The 20,517-nt window shown below is 35.7% G+C and overlaps 1 protein-coding gene across 1 annotated transcript; it reads left to right on the forward strand.

The window, feature by feature from the left end:
* Window positions 1-1,948: 1,948 nt before the first annotated feature.
* Window positions 1,949-20,060, forward strand: LOC309804820 (dual specificity protein kinase CLK4-like; the record flags this gene model as incomplete). The annotated part of the gene is made up of 14 exons (XM_082622437.1): window positions 1,949-2,051; window positions 2,819-2,885; window positions 6,885-6,971; window positions 7,512-7,647; window positions 8,698-8,788; window positions 9,185-9,251; window positions 12,206-12,322; window positions 12,415-12,581; window positions 12,788-12,882; window positions 13,133-13,262; window positions 16,040-16,122; window positions 18,935-19,014; window positions 19,737-19,827; window positions 19,911-20,060. The coding sequence occupies 14 exons, from the start codon at window positions 1,949-1,951 to the stop codon at window positions 20,049-20,051; spliced, it is 1,455 nt and encodes a 484-aa protein (XP_082478563.1). The 3' UTR covers window positions 20,052-20,060.
* Window positions 20,061-20,517: the final 457 nt, after the last annotated feature.

Here is a 20,517-nt window from a genome sequence, read left to right on the forward strand (position 1 = left end):
GGATATAAACATCTGATGTTTGTTGTATCTGATGTTTTTATTGAAGGATGTCCGATGATTCTAACATGTAGGATTCTTTGTTAATAAGAAATAGTGTGATAATTCTAGCTAGTTTTTCTCTTTTTTTTGTATGCGAAGGAACCTAATCTGTATAACCTGGATCTGGGATTCTTCTCTTGGCCTCCTGAGAAAATATTTCTGAACAGTAGTGGTGGGGGGGGGACGGCTTCCTATCAGCTGAATTAAATTTAAAGTAATGAACTTGGCTAGAGAAATAAAAACCTTTGGCTCTCCCAAGATGCTTATTTTAATATTTGCATATTGATAACTGTGGTTATTTAAGAATTCTGCCTTGGTGAGCTAGTTATGGCCTACTGATAGTAGAAGGAAAAAACCAAAACTGAAGCAGACACACGTGTTTTGCAAAAAATGCATTATAATAATCATAGTAATAAACCTCAGTCATCAGATGTTGTAATTTTGCTTGCTATGATTTAAGAATGCTTAACTAAACAATTTTAAAGAGTTCCTATGTGGTTAAAATATAATTTGGGTAATTGAAGGGTTAGAAGAATTCCACTAGAAATATAATTTTTTTGATGGCTTTTCTGATGGTCTTTTGGCTCAGGTTAATTTGTAATGTCATTTATTTCAGTTTCCCATATTCAAATGACTATGTAAATCAGAATGCTCACTTATCAATTTCCAGTGAGAACCCTGACTCGAGTTTTAGGATTTTTGTTGGACCTAAGAATCAACAAGAGAAGTGAGTTAAAAGATCTAAATATTTGGTGGCTTCGGTCCCTGATGGCATGATACCTACATTTTCTTAGGGAATACCTCCCAGGAGATGCCTCATTTTAAAGTCTTTTAATTCATTTGAAATCTTTTAAATTTTTTACTTGAATTTGTCTGCTTGTTACTGAGTCATTTGGGCTAACTGAAGGAGGTTAACTAAGTTGGTTTTGCTCCATTTTACCTGTTTTCAGCTCCTTGCTGAGTTGTGAACCTCACCCTCTTCAACAGTTTGGACATCACTGTTAAAAACTTAACTGCTTTGTGAAAGAATTAAGATGGGAAGAGGCAGATAGGGATGGCATTGTTAGAACACAGATCGTGATCCTGAATGGAACCTGTGAGGATGTAGATGGAGTCAAGGAATTGTCACAATTATCTGATTTCAGTGTGACCCTATTCATCCTTATAGGTTCATTTCTTTAGTCACCCCAGATCTATAACAAATATGTTTAATTTTAAGAATGGTTGCAGGATGATCTGAAAATAAACAGTCATCTCCTATATTCTATCCCTAAGTGTTTCTCTGACTTCAGTTATTTGTATCACAGTATTTCAACAAAGCTGCATGACACTTGTGATATTTGTTTTAAATTAGTTCACATTTAAAGTTAACATCAATAACTTAATAATTTGATTATATCAATAACTTAAGAGATTAGTAATAATTTGCCATAGAAAGAAGGTAATGATAAAAATAAAACCAAAAAAGTTATTAATTTCTAGCTAGATATTGTTGTCTACTGAAGGCTGTAAGCCTGAATCCTGACTCTTTTTTTAAAAATGGCAGTTAGCAAGTGTTAGTTGAAGATATGCACCAAGCTGAGAATTTATCCAGAAGAATGGAAAGAAAATGCATTCAGGTCTCACAGTGTTATCATTTAGTGCTAGGTGTGTGTGCCACTTAGAATCATCTGACATACCAGTGGGACAGTGCCTCCATGCCTTGGGAACCATTACCTACGAAGATTTTAGAACCTGTAGGACCCCATGTGCTGGGGTTTTTCTATTGAATTAATAGTAATGTGAAATATTTTATTTACTAAATATAACCATCTGTAAATTCCACAACTCACTTTTCATTTCCATTAACAGATGAGTCATTCCAACAGAACTCACTGCCCTGACTGGGATAACAGAGAAAGCCTGGGACATGAAAGCTACAGTGGAAGGCACAAACAGAAGAGGAGATCCCACAGTAGTACACAAGAGAACAGACATTGTAAACCACATCACCAGCTTAAAGAATCTTATTGGTAAATTACGCTTGAACTAGTACCATTTTAACACTAATAGTTGTAATGACTTGTCATTAGCTTATATAACTTTCATCTGTCAGATTGTTTTATAAATCAGTCAACAAATACTCATTCAGAAAATATTTACTGAGTGCCTATTATATGCTAGCCACTGCTGTGAATAGAACAGAGTTCCTGCTCTCACATATCTGTGTCCATTTGGGAGCTGTAGGAGACAGTTGATGGAGTCCCAGCTGCCAGTAATATAGTTGTGGGAAATGAGACACACGACAGTTAAGTAAGTGATTAAAGGACCAGTGAGTGCCTTTAACTTGTATGTAGTAGGGAGAGCTGTACATTGGGGCACTTATTTAGGGTTCCACAAATGAGAGCTAATGAAGGGTGGGGAAGAGTTCATCCAGATGAGAAAAATAGCATGTGGTGTGTGAGAATGTTACAGTGTGTTGGGGATTAGTTGCCTATACTGTATTCTACAGGTTATATTTGTAGATAAGGCCAGTGGATATGTTTGGGATTTTTAGAAGCTTGGCTGTTGTAAGAAGGGCCTCAATAAAAATTTCCAATGGCATGTGTCCTGTTCTGTTGTATTCTTACCCGTGTAAAATTTGGAGGTACTACGTTTATATAGAATTGAAGGAATTTTTCAAGTTCCTAAATGATTAAACAAAGCCTAGGTGAATAGAGTTTCTTTCATTCTGTCCTCCATTAATTTCCCTTTCTCATTTGTTTTTGTTGGTTCTATGTTTTCTCCTTGTTTTGTGCAGATGTTCCACTGGGACTGTTTGCCAGATTGCTTTCTAAATTAGCCAACTGGGGTTACTTTAAAAAACAGTATGCAATTTTTTTCCTTCTCCATGCCAAAACAGACTTGTTCTGTAGAACAGTGAGCTTGTTGTTAATCAGTGCAGACTAATCATTCTTCACACACTATCATATGGAGGGAAGAGGGAGAATCTATGCCAGGATTTCAATGACCTGAGCTAATTAATGTATTATACAAGAATATCTGTACCCTATATTAAGATAACTACAAAATACTCTGTAAGGCTGAACATATAGTACTAACCATTCATGGATTTATTATGCATTGTATGTGTCGAAAGGAAGTGATATGAATGATGAACAGTTATTCATATTCATAATTAACCACAGAAAGATGATACTGAGTCAGTGCAATAACCACTAGGCCAATAGTTTCTTCTTTGATATTGGCACCAGAGATGTCTGGTGGTAATTGCTCTCCATAATCTGGAGTAATCTAATAGTCATTTTCAAGATTCAAAACTTTATAAGAGTGTTTTTTTGTAAAATTATAGGAAAAAAACTGAAAAATACAGAAGCATATAAAGAAGGTACTCTTGGTAGGATGCTAGTCCCCCATTTGGATGTAAAGTTATTTCTTCTGAAAACTATCTTTGTATACAAATCTTTGCCTCTGAATATTTGCTGAAAATAGGTTCTAAGAAGGGACAGTTTCAAGTGAAAGGGTGTGAACTCTTATAAGGCTCTTGCTACATATTCACATATTTTTCCACATATTTTTCTAGAAAGTTTGTACCAAGTTACACTCCCTACGACATGCTGTCACCAGTCTTGTCTATTTTGAAATGCCAAGAATAGTGTTTTCTTTTCATTTGAATGTTTAAATTTCTGCTGAATTTGTCCTCTGTCATGTGCTTATTGAACACTTGAATATTTTTTAATTGAAGTCTAGTTGATTGTGAACATTATTTTTGTATTCTTAGCCTATTTTTTCTATTAAAGCATATTTTTCTTATGATTTATCAGCGCTTTTATTGTAGATCAATTATCTTACCTTTTTTCCTATATATTTCAGAGTGTCTTTTCTTTCTGATTTGTAAGTAGCCTGTGAATTGCTCCCTTCCTACAAGCTTAATCAATTAATTCTACACAGGAAGACTGATGTGGCTGTGAACACTGTGAACACATTTTATATCCTTAAATGTCTTGTTGTAACATAGAGTATCAAGCCTTAAACCAGTGATTCTCAAACTTTAGTGTGAATAGAATCACTTTGGAGGTATGTTTAAAATGCATAGTACCAGATTATTCAATGAGTCTGACCTGGGGTCCAGGGATCTTCATTTTTAAAAATTCAGTATTTCGATATTGTTAATAAACAGACCACCCTTTGAGAAACACTGTTTTAAGCCCTTTAGCCTGGCATGCAAGATTTTGGATGATCTGTTCCCAGCTTATTTATTTGCCTATGTTCCCCTATGTGAAAATTGCTCTTGCTGAAATTGTCTACTTACTATTTCCTAAGTAGCATGTAGACAAACTCATCTCTAAACCATTCTGGCTAAAAGTACTCTATAAATGTAAGATGGTAATATGCCATTTTTTTTTCCTGGCACTTCTTCTACTTCCTACTTTATCCAAATCCTGATGTCCCTCTAAGATGCAACTCTTCCCTTCTTTTTCACGAAATCTTCCCTGACCATTTTAAGCATTATGAGTTTTTTCTCCTAAGCACTCATATCCAGGCTTTTGGCATTTCCTGCATGGTTGAGTTTTGTTTGATTTTTGTGTGAGTAATCTCAAATTGAACAGTTATTTGTTGGCAGGGATTTTGCCTCATATATTTTTTATCTTCCACAGGACCTGTGTGGAAATAAAAATGAATGCCCATAGCCTCATTAGTCTTGGCTGTTTTAAAGAACTACAGTGAAATATTCACTGGACATTCAGTGACTCTTTTTAGAAATTCAGTCAGTCTGTTCATCCTGTTCACTCTGTCCATATAGCCTTTATAATTCTGTAGACTTTGTTTATCTAATCTCTAAGGCTCGGTTGTTGTAGGCTGAAGAGGTCCTCATCTTTTTAGTTTATCCTCATAGTATTACTTCACTCCATGTTTGTTATTCTATAGATTATTTATGGATTATCAGCAGCTCTAATTTCATGCACTAGTCCAGCTAAGGATTATTAGTGTTAGAGTTTTCCGATACATTTTAGACTTTTATGGGAAGGATGCCTTACAGAATTAAACAGATGCCCTTTAGAGTATGGTAATTTCTAGTTTGACGTATTGTAGATCTCTCCCTTAACGGTTCCAAGCAACGGATCAGATCCCTGACTTAGACCCAGATTTAGACCCTAATATCCTGAGTTGTTTCTCCAATGGCTAGAACTTAAGGCTGACACTGGGGAAAGGGGGCTTCTGCATCTCCCCAGCCTGGATTTGATGCCAGCCCTGTTGAGTAGCAGTTTTAGAGATGCTTCTCCTTTATTTTTGCATAAACCAGCCTCCTGAGCAAAAAGAATGACAACATATTCTGGGAAAAAGAACGAGGTTAGTGAGGGCAGTCTAGTTAACATCTGTCACTCCATTGCTTGTCAGGATTATTTTAGCTGGTGTGTCTGACTGGGCAGGTGTCCCCTCTCTCCCTCAGTGCTCCACGTGCATCCCTCTTGAAGCTTCACACTGTTGAAAAGGATACTCATCCCAGGTAGAGAGGGGGACGGGAAACTGGGTCAGTTGGCTCTGTCTTTTTCTTTCCATCAAATCAAGGCTGCTTAACTGGAATCCATTGACTTCCTGAGGTCCATGATCTCTGAAATTCCTTGCCAAGATTTGTTTACGCATTTGTGCGTTTCTTAGGGGAGAGGGCCCATACCTCTCAATTAGATTTTCAAAGGGATCTGTAGATTCAGCAGTCAAGCACTATGGGGCTTACCTGGTGGTGCAGTGGTTGACAGTCCGCCTGCTGATGCAGGGGACACAGGTTCGTGTCCCGGTCCGGGAGGATCCCACATGCCACGGAGCGGCTAGGCCCATGAGCCATGGATGCTGGGCCTGCGCATCTGGAGCCTGTGCTCCACAATGGGAGAGGCCACAACAGTGAGAGGCCTGCGTACCGCAAAAAAAATAAAAAAATCAAAAAGAAGGTAAGCACTATGGTACCAGATGATGCTGTTTTCCCTGAATTCTTGTTTATTTCACAAGCAGGAGTGACAGGAAATTCAAAATGCAAAGGGAAGTAGGGGGTTGGGAAATCCTAAGCAAGCAATTATAAGAACCTTTTCTCATTTGAGGGGCATATATTTTGGATATTTTTGGCACATGAAGCAGCGTTCAAAAACTGTGTTGACTATTTCTCAGAAAGATACAGGAAGCTCGAAATAGAGGAGAGGAGATGGAATAGGTGGTGTGTATAATAATACTGGCACATACAATAGGATTTAGAATGTGCTCTACAACCATGGCAAATCGTTTTCCTTCTAGGGATCTCAGTGTAGTCATCTGTAAAATGAAAGGCCTGAAATATATTTAAGATTCCTTTTAGCTCTAATACACCCTTCGTGCAAGAACTCTGTGTGCCAGAGATACCTAACTTACATTAAGAAGGAAAGGAATCCTGTTTTGCCTGCCTCATGTTGTGTGTGGCTCTGCAAAAAGGAAGAGAGCTTAGTTACAGATGCATATATCATAAGATTGATGAATTTCAGAAGAGCAGTTTTGTGAATTTTTGGTCTTAACTTTCACCAGAAGGTAAAGGGACACTTAATCAAGTAAACACTGAATATGTTGAATGATTTGACCCAAGGTTTGTTCCTTCATAGCAGTATATATTAATAGAGATATATGTACCCATTTGCTTGTTGGTTAAAGTAAAATTATTTAAGTTTTGTGAGTTAAGTATAAGTTCTAATTCATCAATTTGTATTTTTTTCTTTTATTGAGTTAGCTGTTGAAACCAGGAATTCTTGAGAGAATGTTTTATTTTAACCACGTTAAAATGTGGTTAAACGTTAAAGCGTTCTAGAATGAAGAGAGTAATTTTAAATCCTTTAATGTGTTTGCAGTCATTATTTAGAAGCAAGGTTCTTGAATGAGAGATATTATCAGGACCGGAGATACATGGCTGAATACAGAAATGACTACTGCAAAAGATATGTTCTTAACATTGCTGAATACAGAAATGACTACTGCAAAAGATATGTTCTTAACATTGCTGAATACAGAAATGACTACTGCAAAAGATACGTTCCTAACATTGATGAATACAGAAATGACTACTGCAAAAGATACGTTCCTAACATTGATGAATACAGAAATGACTACTGCAAAAGATACGTTCCTAACATTGATGAATACAGAAATGACTACTGCAAAAGATACGTTCCTAACATTGATGAATACAGAAATGACTACTGCAAAAGATACGTTCCTAACATTGATGAATACAGAAATGACTACTGCAAAAGATACGTTCCTAACATTGATGAATACAGAAATGACTACTGCAAAATATACGTTCCTAACATTGATGAATACAGAAATGACTACTGCAAAATATACGTTCCTAACATTGATGAATACAGAAATGACTACTGCAAAATATACGTTCCTAACATTGATGAATACAGAAATGACTACTGCAAAATATATGTTCCTAACATTGATGAATACAGAAATGATTACTGCAAAAGATGTGTTCCTAGACGTTATCACAGAGACGTTGAAAGCAGTTATCGAATCCACTGCAGTAAATCTTCAGTCCGAAGCTGGAGAAGCAGTCCTAAAAGGAAGCGTAATAGACAATGTTCAAGTAATCAGTCACGTTCGGTATGATTGATTTTGTTTTTATTTTGGGTGGATACTTATTTGTGTGTAAAAGCTCTTACTGAGCCAATAAGTTTGAAAAAGTTTATAATACTATATGAATATAATTGTGTTTATATTACTTGAATCCTTAAAGGAAACTTCCAAATTCTTACAACTAATCTGCATTTATTAGTTAGTCCTCATTTGCCCACATTTACTCATTTTCTGCAGACCAGATCATGAGGTTCTTGATTTTAATGTTAAAAATATTTTTATCTTTTATAACATAATCATACGAAAAGATGAAGCACCCATCTTTTCTTTCACCTTAAACATTTTTTACTTTAAAAGAAACCCCTTTCCCAGTACTTGGAGACAAATGTAGAAAGTTGCACTGGTGGATACTTACCCTGTGTATAGCACAATCTGCAATTAGTTCCATTGGAGTTCTGAAAGTGGGTGCTGAAGGGGAAATTATTGTCCAGAAAGCCTGCCTTTTTTTTTACACTCATGAATCTTCACTTGTTTGCAGTAAACTATGAGTTATTATTTTCCTCCCCAAGTTTTCTTCAGTAGAACTATCATTGATTAGATCAAACATTGACATTAGCCTTTATTTTCCCCTTTTATTTTAATAAGTATGTTTAAAAATATTGCTAAGTATCAATTTGAGCTAATCTTGACGTTTTAAAACATTTTCCTGCCAAACTAGACATCTCAACTCACAGCATAGGCTATTTTATAACGAGATTAATAGATCATGACATTGCATTCTTTAAATTTCAGACTTCAATTAAGTCAGTATTTTAGAGACAATTGTGTTGTTTTTTCTATTGCCACTTTAAGTAACTTATCTGAAAATCTTGCCATGTTTTTCTTCTGTAACATAAACTGTGTCCTGTGAATCTCTGGGGACTGAATTTGAACTTGCTCCTGCCAACTCTTCGTGGCCTGGTTCTTATCGGAATGCCTGAATATCTCCCCGCTGAATGAATTGCGTATTCTGCCCTGAATTCACTCTGCTATATTGATTGGCTGGACGATCTTGGTGCTGCCCACTTGCCGTTCCAGAAGAGCCACCAAAGGAAAAGATCCAGGAGTATAGAAGATGATGAAGAGGGTCACCTTATCTGTCAAAGTGGAGCCGTTCTAAAAGCAAGATGTATAGAATATTTTTCAACACTTTTTAAACTTTGCAGACAGAATAATCTTTTTAAGAATAGTTTGTCAGCGGGGGGCTAAAGAACTCTTCATTGCTTTTTTGTTTTGTTTTTTGTGGGTTTGTTTGTTGTTCTTTTGTATTTCTTCTTTTCTATAGAGTTTAAATATTTCTACTCTAAAGTTCCAAAATAATCAGTGGAATTTGAGATTAGAGCAAGAAAGATAGCTATCTACATTATTTTTGTAGCATCTGAAAATCAAATAATTTGAGGGCTGGAACGTTAATTATGCTTTAATAGAGAGCATTTGAAAAAATTCCACACTTAAGCATTCATTATTTGAATAACTGATAATTTGTACTCAGGTACTTACACTTCTTTCTCCCCCCTCACTTTAGATGAAATCGTGAACACTTTGGGAGAAGGGACCTTTGGCAGAGTTGTAGAGTGCATTGATCATGGCATGTAAGTTTGTTGTTTTTCTTTTTTGAACATTCTGATATTTTTGGTGGAGAAGGATCCATAATTTAGATGAAATGGAATTTAAGTGGTAGCTATGTGTTTTCCTGGGAGGTATAAGTATTCAGAAGTTCTTGAACTATGTACGATTTATTTACCATAAGTATGGATTTTGACCAAGAATGCTGAAAATGTTTATCAGATGGAGTTCATGGAAATTAATGTCAGTGTTCAAGTGAAGACTTTCCCAGAACTTAGGTCCTTAGCTTTCTATAAGAGATTTGGAGTGCTTTACCCTACTTTTGAATTGCAGAGACAATAAATTAGCATGTCTAATCTTCTTGGTTCAAAAACTTTTATTTCCAAAGGATAATATTTGCACGTTAGGGTTAGCTTCTCAAACTATAAATAAATTATATTACTTGAAGCCTACAGAATAAAGTCCAGATTCTTTAATGAGTTATACTAAACTTTTTGTTCTTTGACCCTCTCTGCTTCATTTTCATGTTTTCCTCTAGGATCTCTCTTCTGCGGTTGCAAATTTTTTTGTAAGTGAACGTCTTACAACAGTTTAGTGGAAACTGCACATTTCTAAATTGACATCTATACTTTTCATCATAAAATAGTTGAGGATGTAATTTCCAGCTTATTGTAAATGGTGATTTTTTAAAAAAAAACATATCTCTCTTTCTAAATATGTTTGGGGGAATCTAAATACAACAGCTTGATACCTCCTGTCATCCATGAACAAACTTTTCTTGAATACTTAGAAATGCTTTATCTTGAACTTAACTTTTACTTCACTTTTCATAAAGAATATTATCCTAAGTGTCTTTTATTATCACCCTTTCCTCTCTATGACAAAAATGTGAACATAAAGTAAAATTTTAAGATATTTTGAAATACTTTGACTTAGGAAAGTTGCTAAGAATTCCCATCTATTCTTCACCCAGATTCCACAAATGTTAACATTTTACAGTGTTTAATCATTCTCTATATTTACATGTTATATGTATTTTCAAGTTTTGCCAGCTTATCTACAACCTGATTCACATTTCACTAGTTGTCCCATTGAGGTCTTTTAAAAATTTCTTGAGGTTCCAAGACTTGAGTATTTGAGATATTCCAATGAAGAGTATTCAATTGATCAAGTACAAATCTGTTACAAATTTTGATACTTATTAGACCTAAAACATACAATGTAATTGTAAATATATCTTTTATCGAGATGGTTGGGGCCTTTAAAAAAATGAGTTCATGTGTCCATAGATAAATCTTACTGTTTTAACATTAAGTTTCCATTTTTCTTTTTTTTTAATTGACAAGTAATATGAAAGCTTATAAGTTTAAGGTGTATAACGTTGGTTTGAACATTTATATACTGCAATATGATTACTATAGTAGCATTAGCTAACACCATTATCCATTTTTCATTTTTATAGCTATTAGCACTGTTCATTTTTATAGCTTATTAGCAGTTAGAAAACTTGTCCATATGATGAAATAGATGAGACTAGAAGAAGTTTTGTCACAGCAGTTTTATAGTAATTCTTTTAAGTCTTGAGATATATGCTATACATCATAGGGAGATAAATCATTAAAAATTTAGTTTGATGATTATATATCAGCCCACAACTTCATTGGGACCTTGTCAAAAGAAATGAGTTCGGAATAGGTTTGCTATTCAGCCACTAGAAAAATTTTTGCCTCAAAGAATTTTTTTTTCTTTTTTATAAACAGCCTGGGGCACAAACCTTGCCATATTAATTTCACGTGCATGGGGTTCTCTTTTGTAATGTGGGAAGGCCATAGTGAAAAATGCAGGGTTGACTGCTGGCTTGTATTCAAGAAGATCAGGTTTAGAAAAGAGGACAGAAGGAAGCTGAAGATTTGGAAATCCTTTTCCTCAAAATCATTTACGGCTTTTTTTTTTTTTTTTGGCCGCACCACATGGCTTGCGGGATCTCAGCTCCTCGACCAGGGATTGAACCTGGGCCCACGGCAGTGAAAGCTCATGTCTTAAGCCACTGGACCACCAGGGAATTCCCTCTGTACTTTTTAGGAAGTACTACAGATGCCCCGGTCTAAAACACGCTGCCCTACATTGTTGCTATTTATACCTCTTCGCATCCGTGAATGCACTAAACATTTTTTTGGCTTGATGACTTATTGCTGGTGTCTCCTTTGCCAGAATTATCTAACAAACTGATAGTTGTCTTTCTTCTCTGAAGAAGTCTGAGCTCCCCTAACTCTGATGGTTAGGTTCTTTCTTCTCTCTATACCTTATACCAGGCACTTCTAACCTAATGATAAGTTGTTCAAGTGTCTGTCTTTTCCATTAGACTGTGAGGTACATGGGACAAGCTCTTTTTAACAGTGATTCCAATGCAACATCTGGCACATTCGGTCTAGCCTGGCGAATGAGTGAATGTTTTCAGCAGTAGTATCTTCAAGGTTTATATTTTTATCCTTTTTAAAAAAAAAAAAACTACTTATAAAATCTAGGTCAATTTAAACTTTTGGAAACAAACATTAACGTTCTTAAGTATTAAGAGAAATCATCACTCTGTATAATGTATATTTTGTCAAAATGTTTTGAAAAAATGTTTATAGATCTGCTATAATATACCCTGAAAGATTATTTTAGGAAAATAGCATAGAGTGATTGGTACTTAACAAGATGATGCTTTAGAGCAGGGGTCCCCAACCCCTGGGCCGTGGACTGGTAGAAACTGGGCCTAACAGCAGGAGGTGAGCAGTGGGCGAGCGAGTGAAACTTCATCTGCTGCTCACCATAGCTTGCATTACCACCTGAACCATCACACCCTCCCCTCAACCATGGAAAACTTGTCTTCCATGAAACCGGTCCCTGGTGCCAAAAAGGTTGGTGACAGCTGCTTTAGAGGATACATGTCTTCAACGCCCTTCTGTACATTTACCATTTTCATTTTGTTTTTAAGGGGTGGCATACATGTAGCAGTGAAAATCACAAAAAATGTGGGACCATATCGTGAAGCAGCTCATTCAGAAATCAAAGTATTGGAGCATTTAAATAGTACTGATCCCAATAATGTCTTGTAAGTAAGAAACTTGGAACTGTGATCCATTATGTTCCATGAAATAATCAGAATTCTGTGAACTGAATTATTTGTATTCTGATCTGTTTCAGCCGATGTGTCCAGATGCTAGAATGGTTTGATCATCATGGTCATATTTGTATTGTGTTCGAACTCCTGGGACTTAGTACCTATAATTTCATGAAAGAAAATAGCTTTCTGCCATTTCAAATTGACCATATCAGGCAAATGGCATATCAGATCTGTCAGTCAGTAAATTGTAAGTATACTTGTTAAATTTTTAAATACCAGTCAATTAAAGGTTTTATTGGACAAGCAACATATCAAACCATTGTCAGTAAAAATGCACGTTGCAAGTAAAGATGAAACCACTTTTGATCCCTACCTCTACTACTAATTCTCCTTTCCCCCGGTACAGATTAAATTTGTAAGTGAAACTAATAATGTCTTTTTGTTCTTTTGTAGTTTTGCATCATAATAAATTAACCCATACAGATCTGAAGCCTGAAAATATTTTATTTGTGGAGTCTGACTATGTAGTCAAGTATAATTCAAAAATGGTAAGTTACACTTGTTTTAATTTTGGTAGTTGTCTTTAAAATTAATTTAGCTTGGTGATCCTTGGATGAGGAATTTTACCTTTGAGGCTTATTATATCCTGACGTTTAACCCCAAAAGGGTAATCCTTTGCCTTTCTCATGGGGTTATTTTGAAAATCAAAAAGAGAATTCATGTGCAAGCCTTTTGGGTAGTGCTATAAAATATTTCATATCTTTATTGATCTTTGTGTTTACTTAACTGTATCTCTAGAAACGTGATGAACGCACACTGAAAAACACAGATGTCAAAATTGTTGACTTAGGAAGTGCAACATACGATGATGAACATCATAGCACTGTGGTATCTACACGGCATTACAGAGCTCCAGAGGTCATTTTGGGTTAGTAGATACCAGACTTCCTGATATTTTAATTGAAAAAGAGATTTTTTGTTCTCTACAGCTTTTATTGGGGGGCAGGTAGCTGGGGGATAGCTGTAATTTTCTTAGCAGTGTACAGAAAATGTTTTCTGTTTTCATAAAAGCTGTCTGGACATTGCTATAAATAATTTTCCTGAGTGGGAAAAATGTGATATCATCTGTAAAGATATTCCAGGTGGTGGTTCTTTTTGAACAAGTCAGTCTTACAAGATCATAAGAGAACAAGCTGTATTGGCTAAGTCCATGACAGCAGTGTGATTTTGAAGCGATGTGGGCACCTCTTTTCGTCTCATCACAAAGCATGGTGCTGGTGAAAATGCTAAAGATTTGGCTGGCAGACGTCTAGATGTAGGGTGGATGGAGGTTAAGAGGAGAAGAAAGAGCGGCTAGTCTAAGAGGAGAGCTTCTTTGATCATCTTTGACATGGGAAAGCATGGAAAGGAAAATTAGTTAAGGTGCAGGGTTTTTCAATATTAATAAAAGGGAACTCAGTGAGGGAGAGCACATCTTAGGCCTCAAAATTTAAAAGTTCGAGACCGAGTCATGTTGATAGAGCAAGGAAGTCAGGGATGGATTTGGGGGCTTGGAGACAGTGGGAAAAATTCAGATCAGGTGATATTGGGAGATAGTTAAATGGTATAAGCATATTACTTTGCCAAAAGTAAGTTTCAACCGAGGTTGGCTAGTAAAACATCTTTGTGGAATCAGTCTTTTCCACTTTTTACCTTTTGTCGAAGAGGACTGGGTAGTTGAGAATATGAGTGTGAAAGCAAACTAATGATGTTTACCTAGAGTAAAGAATTAGTAAAAGGGACAGGAAATTAAGAATAGTTTGTAGTGCTGGCTAGTAGAACTTTCCATGATGATAGAAATGTTGTATATCTGCACTATCCAACATGGTAGCCATTAGTAGCCACACGTAGACTACTGTGTACTTTCAGTATAGCCAGTGTGACTGAGGAACTGAATTTTAAATTAATTAAACTTTTAGATTTAAATAACCACATGTGGCTAGTGGCTACCACATAGGATAGCACAGGTTTGGAGCTCATCTTTGAGATTGATGTTACTAGGATTTCTGCTTAGTATGGTCTGAAAGAAGCTGCTATGTTGCAGTAGTTTAGAAAGTGTATTCATGGTTGAGGACTGAAGCCTGCAATGAAGGTAAAAGAAAAGAGTGTGGGAGGAGATTGTGGACAGATAGGTATTTTCAGAGCTTAAAAAGAGATAACTTGCTGTGTTTTATCAATTTTAAGAAGAAGATTTTTCTCCACATTTTAACATGTGAGGAAACATAAGACAAAACAGCATTTTTTCTTGGTTATTGGTTCATAAAACAGTGGTGTATCTTACAGTTAGTTAATGGCCTCCTCCTAGATTGCATAAGATACAGTGATTCTTAGTAATAATACAGTCCCATGTGTGGCCAGGCTGGGGATAGTTGATATAAATCTGAAATTGGGTTTATTGGTGTTTAGGAAAAGAAATGAACAGATGGGAAGATTAGAAGGGTTCTTTGTGTGTTTGTGAAGTGTTACTCCTGAGGATTAAGGCAGAATTAGGTTGAAGAGGAAGATGTTGTCAGGTGCCACCACTGAGGAGGGCAGTTGGTCTCATGTCTTGGGTGTTGGTAGTAAACAGAAGTTGGTCAAAGTGAATGATGTGAAATTCCAAAGAGTATGAGAGCTGAGCCATAAGAGAATGAGGTAGTTTACAGTCACTTGGGAGAAAGCTGGACTGGGAGACAGGAGTGGCTGGAAAAGAAAACTTTCATCTTAGATCCAAGCTCTATCATTTGCAGATTTTGTATGTGTTACTGTAAGTAGAAACCATGCTCCATTATCCTTTTGTTCAAGTGATAAGTACCATGAGGGTTAACAAAAATGGCTAAATCATAGTCAAGTTCCTTGAATATATTGTTTCTTCCTTTGTCTTTAAATTCAGTAATGTTGCTGAAAGTAATTGAAATGTCTTTTAAAGTAGGTTTTATTTGTACATTATTTTTTTATTAAAAACTTAATATTTAAAAGGTTAAAACATCTGTATGGTTTAGGTTTACTCTTTTCCTTTCTAAATAGATAGAGACTTAAGGCTAGGTGTTTTTTTCTTTTCTGAATAATGTTACTATTGAGAATTCTGAAGGAGAAAGTATATATGATCATGTATAGACAACCTGAAAGTACATATATAGATACCTCTCTATGTGAACTTTAAATATCTGTATAATTCTGCTTATGGGTGACACTGCTTATAATATCCATTATAATTCTTACATAATTTATGTGACACTACTATTTCTTTTAATAGAAGAAATAAACTCAGATATCAAGCTGATGGTAATTGATAAGGGGTTAGTAACTACACTCTGAGGATAATTATTGACCTATGTTTGCACTAATAAAATGTAAAATTTCATAGAACAACGGTTAAGTGGGTATAACAGTGCTCCTCATTGCACAAGCAATTCAGAGACTATGGACTATTTGCTCACCCCTCTTACTTTCCATAAAATGCCTCCTCCCCCAGGTTAAAATACTGTAAGTTGATACAAGGATATGGAGGACTCTGAAAGCATACTGAATCATGTTTGGTATAAAACTAAAAATGTAAACCCTGAATTTACTATCATATTCTCCTAAATGGGCTATATAAAGAGAGCACCCACATAGGAAAAGATATTGTGTATTGGCAGTTAAAAATTGTTGCCTAATAAAATGTTTGGTTTTGTTTTTAAATAGCTTTAGGTTGGTCTCAGCCATGTGATGTTTGGAGCATAGGTTGCATTCTTATTGAATATTACCTTGGTTTCACAGTCTTTCAGGTATGTATTTAGTAAATGTTACTTACTGATTCATAATGAGCTTTAATGTTAAAGGCATGTTAAAGTTTTGGTTTCCATATTGGAAAGTTGCCATAGTGTCATTATTCTTAAGATGTAAACTTCCATGTGCAAAATAGTCATCCTTCTCTAAAACCACAGTTGAACGAACTACTCTCAGTGAATGGTCATAATTCATTCTGCATGTGGAGCTTTTAAACACATGGTTCATATTGACTTCATATGATCCATTTTATTGTGATGCTCCTTCATAAATTTACATTAGTGTTACTATGGTCAGTTTTAATTCAGCTCTGGTTATGTTGCACTTTTATTAAAAGAATTCAGAAACAGTAAGTTGTATTAAGCATGTATGACACCCTAGGCACATTTCTAAGCACTGTGTGTATAAAAATGAAAAGACAGCATCTCTCTCCTCAAGGAAGACATACACAGGATAGACATGGGAAAACGTACAGTACAATATGATACTTGCTATGATGGAACAATGTAGAAGGGAACCCAGAAAAGGTGAACGGTTAAGTTTCCTTCGAGAAGGCATCACTGAGGAATAGGGAGTTTAATCCAAGCTATAAGGAAGAGTAAGAGTTTGTCAGAAAACTAGAGTGTGTGATGGCCATATCAGGAAGAAATGGTATTCATAAATGCAAGAGGCATAAAGGAAGCTACTCTAGTTGAGGAAGGATGAATAGTGCTGCCGGAGTGTCTTGGATAAATAGGAAAATGGTGTCAGTAGGCAAGTACTGATTCATAGTGGACTTGTTTGCCATAGAAAGGTATTTGTTTTATCCTAGGAGTCAGTGGTTTCCAAATGTAGACCGGTCTAAAATGAAAATGATTTTGTAGGGTTGCCGTTCTGGCTTTCATTTAGAAATTATCTCTCCTGTTTTTTTTGGTATTAAAATGTTCTTTCTATGCAATGATAATAGTTATTGGCTTACTTGGCAGAACAAAAAGGAGAAAATGTTATTTAGGTCTCTACTTGTTTTCCTCATAATTTTGCTTATGTCGGAAAACTAAAAGTCTTGAAAGCTTCAAGTGGTGTAAGCATTGGAGAACTTTAAGAGGGTTGTGATTTGATCAAGGTGTGTTGTTGGATGGGGTGAGGGTGGTTAGGAAGTTCCTGGCTAATACTGTCAAGGTTGCTTTGAGGTTATGGCAATGCAGGATGAGGAGGGAGGAAGCTGTGATGAATTATAAGTCACTTAGGTGGCTGTTGCAGAATATATGTGTTCGCCGCTCTGGGGCACCTCACCAAACTTCTGTCTACTCCGTAGAGATCTGTTAAAAGTACTCTGAGTTTGTAGACAAGTTTGATATCTAGAACATAGCTGTCGGACATTTCTAGGGGGTGGTGTCTGGTTTTGTGGTAGTAAGCTATAGGGTCAAGGAAAAAGTTGAGCACAGTGCATGCTTTCTTCATTCTGACACATATAAAATCCTTCAGATGGTCTTATGATTGTAAATCATTCTGAGACCTTAAGCGTCGATTATTAACTTTGGTTTGAGATGTGGTTTATATTTTAATTCCACCCTCCAAAATAGTCTTCAACTAAGGAACTTTTTGAAGATAATGGAGCTTGTATTATTTATTCCTGTCATGACTTAAGAACATTTTGAAAGCAGTGTGCTAGGCACAGTAGTTAATGGATTTAAAAAGCATTGCACATAGACTCTGCTCTTCAGAGCAAGGATTGGCAAACTATATCCTATCTGATGCCTGCTTTAAAAAATGAAAAAGAATATGTGGTGGAGACCATCTGTGACCATCCAAGCCTAAAATATTTACTATCTGGTCCTTTATAGAAGAAGCTTTCCAGCCTCTGCTTAGGAGTGTACCATTTAGTTTAACAATTTATTCGACTTTAGCCAAAGCTCTGTTACTGTGTAATTTAAGAATATGAGTTTTGACTTGGGTTCACAGCTCAGGTTTCCTCATTGATGAGCTATATGAGCTTGAGCTAGTATCTTAACCTCTTTGAAAGTTATGTTCCCACATTCCTAGCTCAAGGTTGTTGTAAGAATTATTGGGACTCTATTTTTATTGTCTAGGATTAGTGTTACAAAGTTGCTATCCATTGGGTAATGGAGGTTAGTTAAGCAACCGATAAAATGAGTAGCCAGGTTATTGGTAATCTTCCCAGTCATCCCTCAGTTAAACAGTGCAAGTAATACAAATAAGGAAAACTGTTCTGTTTTACATTAAACAAATTATTCGAACATTGTAAATCAACTGTACTTCAGTAAAATATACTTAAAAAGTTGTTCCTCAATCAGCTCTACAAACCTTACCAATTCATTTCAGAAATCAGACAATCAGTGTAGCTCATTCAGTTTTATTCCATCTTTGAAGTAGAGTGTAATATAAATTGTATAGCTGTCTAATCTAGTCCTTTTATGGAAACACTATTTTCTTTTTTTTTTCTTAACATTTATTTATTTACTTTTTTTGGGGGGTTGCATTGGGTCTTCATTCCAGCACGTGGGCTTCTCTCTTGCTGCGGTACGTGGGTTTTCTCTCTCCACTTGTAGTGTGCGGGTTCCAGAGTGTGTGGGCTCTGTAGTTTGTGGCTCGCGGGCTCTCTTGTTGTGGTGGGCAGGCTTAGTTGCCCCGCAGCGTGTGGGATCTTAGTTCCCCGACCAGGGAGCGAACCCACGTCCCCCGCATTGGAAGGTGTATTCTCTACCACTGGACCACCAGGGAAGTCCCGGACACACTGTTTTCTTGTGTTATCCTTTTATGTGCGTGTAGGGAAATGGAAAGTGCTAAGTTTCTTTTTCCTATATTTTTTAGACTAATGATAATAAAGAACACCTGGCAATGATGGAACGTATATTAGGACCCATACCAACACACATGATTCAGAAAACAAGGTATGCTTTTTAAGATTAAAGTCCTTATTGGGTACATGCAGTGGCCTATATTCAAACTATAGAAAACCCATCTTTGTTGTTATTGCTTATTCCAAAGACTGTAGATTTTGAATTCTTTTTCATGAAGTCAAGTTTTTGAAAAGTAATGCAATATTTACTTTGTGATCCAGTAAATAAAGTGGTGTTTTTATACTCAGGTTAACCTTTGCATAAATGTTTTCCTAGGTTGATTTAAAAATAATACATAGAGTAGTAAAAAGAGCTTGATTTTGGAGTCCTATCTAAATTTGAATTCCAGACTGTTGCAAACCACATGTACGTCTTTGGACAAGAATACTATAAGTGGTTTCAAAACATAGCTTCACCGCAGAAGTCATCCAGGGAATTGTTAAGGATTTCTAGCCCCATTCCAGATCTAGTGAAATCAGAATTTACAGGAATGGATCTAGGAACCTCTGTTTTTGAAGCTGGCATTGTTTCACATATGGTACAACTTAGGTGGGATACTAAAACTTCAGAGGGTACAAGATTAGGAAAAATACCATATAAGGTATCCGATATAATTATTGCTGAGATTTTTAGAAATTGTATGTTTATGTATATATAGAGAGATGTCTATGGTTCCATCTTTTCCCCCAATCCCCTGTTTGGGGCAGGGTAAGAATGTGGGTTTGGGGTTTCTTTTTTTCTTAAAATTTAATCCAGACTTCTCTTTCCTATAGGAAACAGATGTATTTTCATCATAATCAGCTAGATTGGGAGGAACGTAGTTCTGCTGGTAGATATGTTACGGGACACTGCAAACCATTAAAGGTAAAACAAAAAAAAAACAAAAAAAAAACCTGTTTTAACTATTTTTTATTGTCTTTCTTAAACAAAGTCATTTTTCCCCTCAGGAATTTATGCTCTGTCATGATGAAGAACATGAGAAACTGTTTGACCTGATTCAAAGAATGTTAGAATATGATCCAGTGAAAAGAATTACCTTGGATGAAGCATTGCAGCATCCTTTCTTTGACTTATTAAAAAAGAAATAAAATGGAAATCAGTGGTCTTACTATACTTGTCTAGAAGAGATGATTTAAGACTGTGTCAGTCAACTCTAAACATTCTAATATTTTTATAAACCTTAAATTATTTTGTACAGTTAAGTGTAAATGCTGTATGTTTTGTATCAATCGCATAATTATCTTGTTAAGCAAATATGGTCTTGATAATGAATGAAATATAAAAGCTAAAATTAATTTTCCTTTTTTGAGATTAATTACCATTTTTAAAGACCTTTGGAATATCCTTTGTGTCCAGTGATTGATCTTGCCTTTTTGTACATGGAGGTTGACTCTTGGAAGTGATTTTTGTGTTTGGTTTTTTGTTTTTTTTGAGTAAAAGGAAATCTTGACTATTTCATTCTTAAATGAATATTCTTTATTTACCTCAAACTTTCCTTAACTTTAAAAGATTTTTCTGTAATTGTTGAACAGGTAATAAGTATTATTAACTTTA

Source organism: Mesoplodon mirus (assembly GCF_964341445.2).
Source record: "Mesoplodon mirus genome assembly, chromosome: 5".
Lineage (NCBI taxonomy): Eukaryota > Metazoa > Chordata > Mammalia > Artiodactyla > Ziphiidae > Mesoplodon > Mesoplodon mirus.